Genomic DNA, 10,415 nt, shown 5'->3' on the forward strand with positions numbered 1-10,415 from the left:
GGCTATAGAAAATCATTTTTAGAAATAAAATTATTCTGAAGAATACCTGAAAGCAATTTTAAAGTAACATGAAAAGCATCATAATAAAAAACTATCAGTGTGGGTGGTCTAAAATAATAAAAGAAGGCAACAACAAAGTTACCTTGACATTGTTGAATCACAGGTTTGCCATCGATTGAGCTCCATGTGCTATCATTCCTAAAATTGGATAAAATATATTCTCTTAAGAAAACAATATGTTAAGTATAATATGACAGAAAAGGTAATTACATTAAGTGGATGCTTGGAGCATATGAAACCTTTTGCTAAAAACCTTTTTATGTAACTTATGTGAGCTCTCTTTTTGCGGATGCATTATTTCAATTTATTTTTCAACCCTTGTTCACCTGAGTTTCATTCCTTTTGCAAATATCTTTCCATATGCGCTACTGCTTTTGACCTCTTTTTTTGTTTGCATTTTTCTCTTTCTCCTTCTCTCTGGTATGACTACCAACTTCATGCTCTCTTTCCCTTTCTGTCACTTTCTCTTTCTCCTTCTCTCTGGTATGGCTACCATCTTCACGCTCTCTTTCCCTTTCTGTCACTTTCTTTTTCTCCTTCTCTCTGGTATGGCTACCATCTTCACGCTCTCTTTCCCCTTCTGTCACTTTCTCTTTCTCCTTCTCTCTGGTATGACTACCATCTTCACGCTCTCTTTCCCTTTCTGTCACTTTCTTTTTCTCCTTCTCTCTGGTATGGCTACCATCTTCACGCTCTCTTTCCCTTTCTGTCACTTTCTTTTTCTCCTTCTCTCTGGTATGACTACCATCTTCACGCTCTCTTTCCCTTTCTGTCACTTTCTCCTTCTCCTTCTCTCTGGTATGACTACCAACTTCATGCTCTCTTTCCCTTTCTGTCACTTTCTCTTTCTTCTTCTCTCTGATATGGCTACCATCTTCACGTTCTCTTTCCCTTTCTGTCACTTTTTCTTTCTCCTTCTCTCTGGTATGGCTACCATCTTCACGCTCTCTTTTCCTTTCTGTCACTTTCTCTTTCTCCTTCTCTCTGGTATGGTTACTTTCTTCACGCTCTCTTTCCCTTTCTGTCACTTTCTCTTTCTCCTTCTCTCTGGTATGGCTACCATCTTCACGTTCTCTTTCCCTTTCTGTCACTTTCTCTTTCTTCTTCTCTCTGGTATGGCTACCATCTTCACGCTCTCTTTCCCTTTCTGTCACCTGCTCTTTCTCCTTCTCTCTGGTATGACTACCATCTTCATGCTCTCTTTCCCTTTCTGTCACTTTTTCTTTCTCCTTCTCTCTGGGATGGACCATCTTCACACCCTCTTTCCCTTTTTGTCACTTTCCCTTTCTGACTCTCTTCCTTTCTCTTTCTTATTCTCTCTTTCATTCTCCCCTTTTCTTTTTTCTTTATCTTCCATTACTCTTTCTCTCCTTTTTCTCTTTTTTACTCCCTCTGTTTTCTCCATTTTTCTTTTTCTTTTTCAGCTCGCTTTTTCTCACATTTACCCTTCCTCTTTTTGTCTACCCCTTTCTTTTTTCGTTCTTATTATTCAATTTTCCTTTTCCTTTTTTGAACTCTCTCATTTTTTATACCTACACTAGCATCTTCTACTCTTTTCTACCTACACTAGCATCTTCTACTCTTTTAATCTATATTTGATTAGGCATATACATTGCTACCATTACCTGTAATCTGTAGTTGTTTGAAACTTACAGGCAAACAAGGAGACTGCTTGGTACTACCCTTCCATCCTCCAAGAAGCCTTGAAGTTGGTTGCTGCAAACCACAGTGATAGTCTCACCTTGCAATACATATTTCTTGTCTCCTCTTACGCTCATGTTGAATGGCATGCCTACCGCCTCCCAGTCTATTGCATCAGTTAAACAGATGACTGTCTCTGCAGGATCTGCAATAAGAGCAACCTCAACACAACCACTAACACTATCATCTGTTTCTTTAGTTTCAGGTCATATTTATCTTGCTGAATCAAAAAATAAACAGTAACATTTTAATTTTACAGCTTCTACAGATATTCAATGTGGTCAAAATTTGATACTGCCTAGCAAGAACCTCGGACCACAGTTATGGGTGAAACCTAGTGAGACTCCAGTCAGGCTTCTCTATCAAAAGCAGATGAATACACGCTTCTGCATAAATTACTGCAAATGTATATTCTTGTAAACACAATTATTAAACATTAATTAGGAGTTATTGTCTTGTGCATTGGTGTGGTCAAAAAAAGATCAAGCTAACTTTTTTTTACTAATACTAATAGATAGGCAGCAGAGTGTTTCAAGAGTTTTGATAATTCTACAAATACGTATACCATGAACAACCTTAGAAGTACATAAAGCAGAAGTTATATTTTCTTCTTGAACTTAGTTAAAAAGCTTAATCCTTACAGAGCTCACAAGTTGATCAAGCAATCTATATTATGCTAAAAGCCGTGTCCATCGCACCTGGATATTTGTATACACAACCAACCTCACCGTCATCGCCACTCAACCAACTAGTAGCATCATAGAATAATTGTGCACATGGTTATTACACCTAACGATATCTCACGAAACTGCTACCGTACTAGTATACTCTTAAGTGAACTGAGCAAATGAATATCAGATAAGCCTCTCTCTCCCTCTTTTGAGTCAATCTATATAAGTCTGAGAAAAGAATAAGTGGACTCAATCTGAACAGCAAAAACATGACAGGTAACCAAATGTTGAATAGTGTTTTCAACACTCATAGAACTAGCAAATGTTGACTGATTTGTGTGTACTACGAGTGAGCTGTACTCTTACCTCTGCAGTAAAGGTTTTGCTGCTCTGTCACATTCCAGACCATACTGAGTGTATCAATGTCAGCATGAACATCTCCGATGCACTTCACCGTCTCATTACATTTGGGACACTCGACCAACCAGCGATACGAGTCGCATGAGAGTTTCAACTCACTGTTGATGTAATTTTTCTCTAAACTAACAGTTTCTGGTACAAGGTCAGCAAAGTTTTCTTCTCCTTCTCTAAACCTACACATGCTGTCTGTCAAAATACAATCAAAGTCTACCTTCAAGCTACAAGTACACGCTCTAGAAAGCTATATATTCAACATGCAATATATGATAAAAACTTAACAAAATTATTTTAAACTATATATGTACCGTATGACAAAACGCTGACTTGAGCAAGGTGGAGACCAAGTTTACTTGTTGACATGACAGCGAGATGATGAATCAACTGCATAGGTCTAACAGGAACGGTGGTGAGTAGAGTTTGATGGTTGCTGCTGTTTAGTAGCACTAGTTGCCAAGGATTGGAGAAACTGGGTGTATCTACTTCTGACATTTGAGATGCCATGAGTAGAAGGTGGTCAAGGAAGTAGTCAGCATCTACAGCAGTTTCACTAAACCATGTTTGTAACACAGACAATTGAGTGAGTCTAATATAATGGTTACCCATTCGGTCTGTTAAACTCAACCATGTTTGTAACACAGACAATGGAGAAAGTAATATTTCTAAAATTATTCTGTTTTATAAAAGTACATGTACCTTGTCTTTTCAAAAAAGGAAAGCTATGAGCTATTATTACAAAATACTTTGTGTTTTCAAAAAAGGACCTCTACTGGCTATTATTACAAAGTACCTTGTGTTATTAAAAAACATCTGCAGTCTACTATTACAAAGTACGTGTTTTAAACAATGAACATCATATGAATAAATTAAATAAAATTCAACCAGATAACACTTGTAACACATACATATAACACTTGTAACACATACATATAACACTTGTAACACATACATATAATACTTGTAACACAAACATATAACACTTGTAACACATACATATAATACTTGTAACACAAACATATAACACTTGTAACACATACATATAACACTTGTAACACATACATATAACACTTGTAACACATACATATAACACTTGTAACACATACATATAACACTTGTAACACATACATATAACACTTGTAACACATACATATAATACTTGTAACACAAACATATAACACTTGTAACACATACATATAATACTTGTAACACAAACATATAACACTTGTAACACATACATATAACACTTGTAACACATACATATAACACTTGTAACACATACATATAACACTTGTAACACATACATATAACACTTGTAACACATACATATAACACTTGTAACACATACATATAACACTTGTAACACATACATATAATACTTGTAACACAAACATATAACACTTGTAACACATACATATAACACTTGTAACACATACATATAACACTTGTAACACATACATATAAAACTTGTAACACATACATATAACACTTGTAACACATACATATAACACTTGTAACACATACATATAACACTTGTAACACATACATATAACACTTGTAACACATACATATAATACTTGTAACACATACATATAATACTTGTAACACATACATATAATACTTGTAACACATACATATAACACTTGTAACACATACATATAACACTTGTAACACATACATATAACACTTGTAACACATACATATAACACTTGTAACACATACATATAACACTTGTAACACATACATATAACACTTGTAACACATACATTTAATACTTGTAACACATACATATAATACTTGTAACACAAACAAATAAAAATTTTGACCCATTCTAAAAATTGTGAAACATTAGAGAAAAGACCAAGTGTTCTGACTTAGACAGACAAGACTCACCGGGGGACAGGTATACCAACACATAGCGAACAAGGTAGAGCTGACCAAAGTCAACTCTCCACCACTGGTTGGCGGTAGCCAGAGTTCGAGCACCGTTGTCTTTGTTCCTCACCAACCCATTCACTGCAAGAGATGCTAGTTTGTCAGCTGTGTAGTTTCCACTCTGATATGCTGCCTTATTGACAGCAATGTTCCCTACAACCACAACATTGTTTAAAGTACATAAAGAGAACTAGATGATCCTTAAAGACCCTAATTGAGTTGTTCATAATCAACTATTGTCAAGATGAAAAAGTCAAATATATCTCCTACCGGTTATTTTATAAGCGAATATGACCACCTCCTCCAGAATCAGATATTTTCCAACCTCACTGGATACAAAGGCTATGTATCTGCCACATACACTCTCATCAGAATTATACTGCGTCTTGTATGTATTTATAGAAAATCTCGCGAGCTCCTTCCACTGTGAACTCTGTAGAGAAGGAGGTTCTAGATAAGGTAGTTGTGATCTGATGAGGAGGCTCATCTCTCCAACATCCGCTGCAATTGCACGGTCAAAATCACAGAATATAATATTCTATGAAACCTGAAAAGTTCTGTACCAACAGATTGATGGTGGCTGTAGATTCTCAAATACAGGCTAAGAGCTGAAAAAAGTGATTGCTTCTGCTGGAGTTAGTGCTTTAAGCACTGTTGCAAATCTTTTTGAACAGTTTTGTCTGTAGAGACCAACAGTTGGTAGAAGGGTATGAAGATCATTTGGTGTTTCATCCACATCAAAAATAACTGCTGATTCAGAGGCATGAGGACAAACTGTTTATTTAAAAAGTGGCAAATATAGAAATACAAAATGGGGAATAATCTATGCTTACAAGAGGCTTCTTGGTAGATGATAACACTTGATATAATATATTCTCCTGTATGTCTGAAATACCAATATTCTTCATCGGAGATCAATGCTGATTTGAATGAACGACTATGAAAGTCGTTAACAACGCCATCATAAGCATTTGCTAGAGAAGCTTGTGAAGTTTTGCTAAAACTATGTCCTCCATTGGCGAAGCAACCTTGAAATATAATATGCAAATCAATCAGCAGTGCCATTGAACGCTGTTACCAGCAATAAAACCATTTACATGTACTTATCACATGATCCACTTTTAGCTATTCTAATTTACAAATTATATCACTTTGTTTTGTATTATTTAGATTTTGGCTAGAGCTGTAGGTGACCTCCCGCTGCCATGTGGGAGATCATCAACATTTTGACTTATTTTACTACAAATGTTTGATTCAAAATACTGAATGATTTAACACTTTCATATTGTAAAGGTTTTGCGCGACCTTCACTTTCCTCCACTAGTACAAGAATCGGTGCATGGGTTTATACATATATTTCTGCTTAGTTCATAAGTTGTACAAGAATAATCAAGTAATAGGCAATGAACAGGCCCAGAACAGCTTTTCTCTTCTACACAAATGTTCGAGCTTATATAGCTAGTAAGCTCCGCCTCCGTTCTACTTGGCTGGACCCAGCTTGTCCTGGCTTGGCCTGGCTTGGCCCGGCTCGGTCTTGACTCGGCACGGCTCTGGCTTGGCTTTGGTTTGGCTTTGGCTTGGCTTTGGCTTTAGCTTGGCTTTGGCTTTGGCTTTGGCTTTGGCTTTGGCTTTGGCTTGGCTTTGGCTTGGCTTGGCTAAACGTAAGGAGATACCATCCGCCAAACACTCCCCCATTGGCGACTAAGGTCTCCAATTTATGTCCTGAGGGAGCACCAGTTGAGCCAGGGCCTCATGCTGGCGGGCTCTGTAGCGGAGGTGCTCCACCTCCTCCAGCAGTAGCTGGCGCTCCCGGCCCTCGTCTACTCCTGGGCGTCTTGGGCTAACAACCGTGCTTGGCTGCGCTGGGTCTGCAGGAGGGTCTGGCTAGCTGGAGTTCGTCCCACTATCTCGGCCAGCGTGCGTGACCCGGCGAGATCCAAGGCCGTCTAGCTCTTCCTGGTCGAGGCCGGGCGGACCCGGGCTGGAGAGCACAGCTTAGTCCTGGCCTGCTGGACTCCTCTTCGCGGGCTACGGCGCCTCCTTCCTCTAGTAGTGGAATGCAGGCAGCCATCATCAGAGATTCTCCTGACAGAACTGCTCCCAGGAGTCCTGGTCGACCAGATAAACCACCAGCTCTACTCCTCCCTGTTGGTGAGTAGCGTGGTGTAATAGCATTTGGTCTCTCGACACGTGCTTCCAGTCACAGGGGCACACAAACACGGCGTAGTGTTGTAGGACATGAAAGTGGATCTGCCGGGTACTGGTTGTAAACTGGCAGATCCGGCAACTCCCGTCCTTCACCTGTTCCCCTGCTCATGAGACCGTCCGAGAAGACAGGTATTTGATAGTCTTTACTATCGTCTTTTTCCGCGGCCTAGTTTCCTCTGGCTCCGGTTCTCTCATGGGTGCACTTTCTCTAACAGTAACAGCCAGCGGAGAAAAGGACAACTCCAGTGAGGGGAGGCTGACTCCTCTCCTCTTAGTGCACACAGCAGCCACCCGGCACTCCTCTTCCACCTCTTCTGGCATGGCCTCGTTGAGCAGATCCTCCACTCTCTCCTCGGTTAGGGTTGCATCTAGCAACGCCTCTGCTCCTTCTATGGTAAATTCGAAGACGGCAGAGTCCGGTTGTCGTGTCATATCCAGCTCCGTGTTGTCTCTCTTGTAGGCCGCCACATTGGCCGGTGTAGGCCTCTCCATTCCTTCTCCAGCTTCTTTCAAGCTAATTGTGACCAAAGTCAGTAAGCCCTGTAGTGATGTGTTGCTTTCACTATCCATCTTTTCTAGTGCTCTGATGTCATCAGGAGAAAATGAGTGCTTTAAAAAAAAGCCTGTGTTGTGTCCATGAGAACCGAACCTCCGAACCATTTTCCGGCAACTCCATAGAACAACTTACACCATCTTCACACCGTTCCAGCTTCCTAGTTGTCCGGGCTGGCCTCGGATTGTGCCGGACCGAAGTTGATTGGATTGCGAGGTTGATGGGATCTGGTGTTGTGGTCCCTTTGGTCTCCACCGGGTTTGCATCAAGTTCTCCCGGAACTTTTTCCCGTGTGACCGGGTTGATTTTTTCGGAGCTCGGAAGGCATCTTTGGCTTTTTTCTTCCTCCGGTCCAGTCGAATTTTCTCTCGGAGTTATCTCCTGCCCTCATTTTTCTGCAGCTTCTAGTAGCAACTTTTCCCAGCTGGGGGGTGGCATTATAAGCACATGGTCTATTCTGACTTCTTCCTGCCTTCTCTCCGGCCTGCTGGGTCAAGCTCCTTTCATGTTAGGACCCCTCCTTGGCTCTAAGGTGGCCGAGGCTTGCCCCAACCTTTCTGGGCAGGCATGATAAAGTTTCAGCCTTCTTTCCCTCTGAATGGAAGATGGCCCTGTTGTTCTACCAGATATGTGTGGTTTTTCCAGGCCTTCAAGACCTGGTATGATCTCATGAACTTCGCCTGCAGCATGGGATTTTCTCCCCGTCTCCGGAGTTTATTCGTGAGCCATACCCAGTCACCTGGGAGTACAGCGGTGGCTCCTTTCGGTCCTCCTGTCTCACTTCTATCTGATTTTGTCATAGTGCCTCGTACACCGTCTGCAGCCTCTGCTGCACCTTAAGGACATGCTTGTGGGCAGGAAAGAACTCGGTCGGTGGTGGGTGGCTTTCCAGCTGGTCCGGCAATTTAAGCTCCCGTCCCAACATCAACATGTTGGCTAGCTCTCCGGTTGCGAAGTGGGGGTGCCTCGGTGTGCCCTTATTAGCTGGGGAAGCAGCAGGTCCCACTTTTCCTGTCTCCGGGTCAAAAGTAGTGCCTTCAATGAGTTCCCAAGTCCCCAACAATTCAGCCAACAATTCCGTAGGCCTGTGGGTAATGAAGAGTCGTATGGGTTTTCCCCACGTTCCAGAGTAGGCACAGTTTGGCCATCAGTTGGCTCTCGAACTGCGACCCCTGGTCTATGTGGATCTGCTCCGGTAACCCCTGGTAGCAGAAGACCTGCTCATCCAGTGTGTTTGCGACCATCGGGGCCATGGAGCCAGGTAGTGCCAGTGCGTCCTGCCATCGGGTGAAGTGGTCGGTGAGAACCAGCACCCACTTGTTCCCCCTAGGCGTGACCTGAAATGGCTCCATCAGGTCCACGGCCATTTTCTGCCAGGGTCGTCCGGCGTAGAGCCTTCTTTTCCCTCCGGTCGCCTTTGTCCCTCCATGCTTTGCGGCCTGGCACACTTCACAACTCTTGATGAGCCATCTGACTGTGGCTGTCAGTTCGGGCCAGTACCAAGTCAGCTGGAGGCAGCTTATCGTTTTTCCCACCCCAGAGTGAGCTAAGGCATGCCTTTGCCACACCGTGGTCTCTTGAATAGCTGGGGGCAGATGGTGCACCATCTGACGTGGCCCTGCGGAGATACGCGTGCTTTCAGCACGACGTCTTGTCACATGCGCAGAGAGCCTCACATGTGATGCAAGATATCCAGCTCTCTGCTCTCGACTTTTAGGTGTTCTGCTGGCACCTCTTTCCCTGTGGCGATGGCACAATACATGATGGCCACGAGTTCTTGTCTGGTGGCCTGAGTCCTTGCCAGCTTGCCCTTTGGTCCTGTTATCCCTGGTGTGGCTGGTAGACCCTCGGAGGAACCTCTGGCACCCAGGTTCAGTCCCGCCACTGTTGGGGCGGGAGTCCTGTGCGAGTTGTCGACTGGCCCTCTGGGTATGCAACATTGCCCAAGATTGATCCTGCCCTGTCAAGAGGGAACGTCCCATCCAGGCAACTAGTCGGTACCTACGCGGCTAACGGCCCTTGTTCCCTTGCCAGCTCCATCCATGAGAGGCCCTCGGCCCTCTGCTCAATGCTCGCGCATTGCCGGCAGTCCTCGCAGGTTTGCCTGCTCAACCTATCTGCGTTCCTGTGGCGAGTTCTTGACCGATGCTCCAGGATGTAGAGAAACTCAGCCAGGATCTCTAGCCACCGATCTATCTGGTTCCAGGGTTCCCTCCTTTTGCATAGCCACCGTAGTGACGTGTGGTCCATCCGTAGGAGGAACTCCTGGCCATACAAATACGGCTGAAAGTGCTTTACTGCCTTTACCACCGCAAGCAGCTCCTGCCGAGTGACGCAGTAATTGCATTCTGAGAGGGTGAGGGTCTTGATGTAGTAATCAATGACTCTTTCGCAGCCCTCCTGTACTTGAGACAGCATGGCTCCCACTCTACATCTACTGGCATCTGTGTCCAGAATGTAATGCCTCCGGGGATCCGGGTAGCCCAAGATCAGGGCAGTGCTGATACTATCCTTCAGTGCGTTGAATACGATCTGTTCCCTTCCGTCCATCTCAAGAGCTCTCCTTTTGCAGTCAGTCGGTGCAAGGGATGCGCTATAGCGGCAAACTCCGGGATATATTGTCGGTAGTAGCCGACCGTCCCGAGGAATCCTTGGAGTTCTTTCACTCCGCGCGGGCTCGGCCACTCTGTGACTGCTTTCACCTTGTCGGGGTCTGTAGAGACTCTTTTCTTAACTTACTATGTTGCCCAGGTAGCAGACGTGGGTTTGCAATAGTTTGCACTTGGACAGCTTTAACTTCAGTCCGGCCTTGTGGAATCTCTGGAAAACCTCCTCCAGCTGATGCCGATGCATATCGATGTCCGAGGCAATGA

At 43.4% G+C, this 10,415-nt stretch overlaps 1 protein-coding gene across 1 annotated transcript; it reads right to left on the minus strand.

Annotated features, from left to right (window-relative positions):
- Window positions 1–425: 425 nt before the first annotated feature.
- LOC137407928 (uncharacterized) lies at window positions 426–1,310 on the minus strand. The gene has a single exon (XM_068094313.1). It carries the CDS (start codon window positions 1,308–1,310, stop codon window positions 426–428), a length of 885 nt encoding a protein of 294 aa, XP_067950414.1.
- Window positions 1,311–10,415: the final 9,105 nt, after the last annotated feature.

Source organism: Watersipora subatra, chromosome 11, assembly GCF_963576615.1.
Source record: "Watersipora subatra chromosome 11, tzWatSuba1.1, whole genome shotgun sequence".
NCBI lineage: Eukaryota > Metazoa > Bryozoa > Gymnolaemata > Cheilostomatida > Watersiporidae > Watersipora > Watersipora subatra.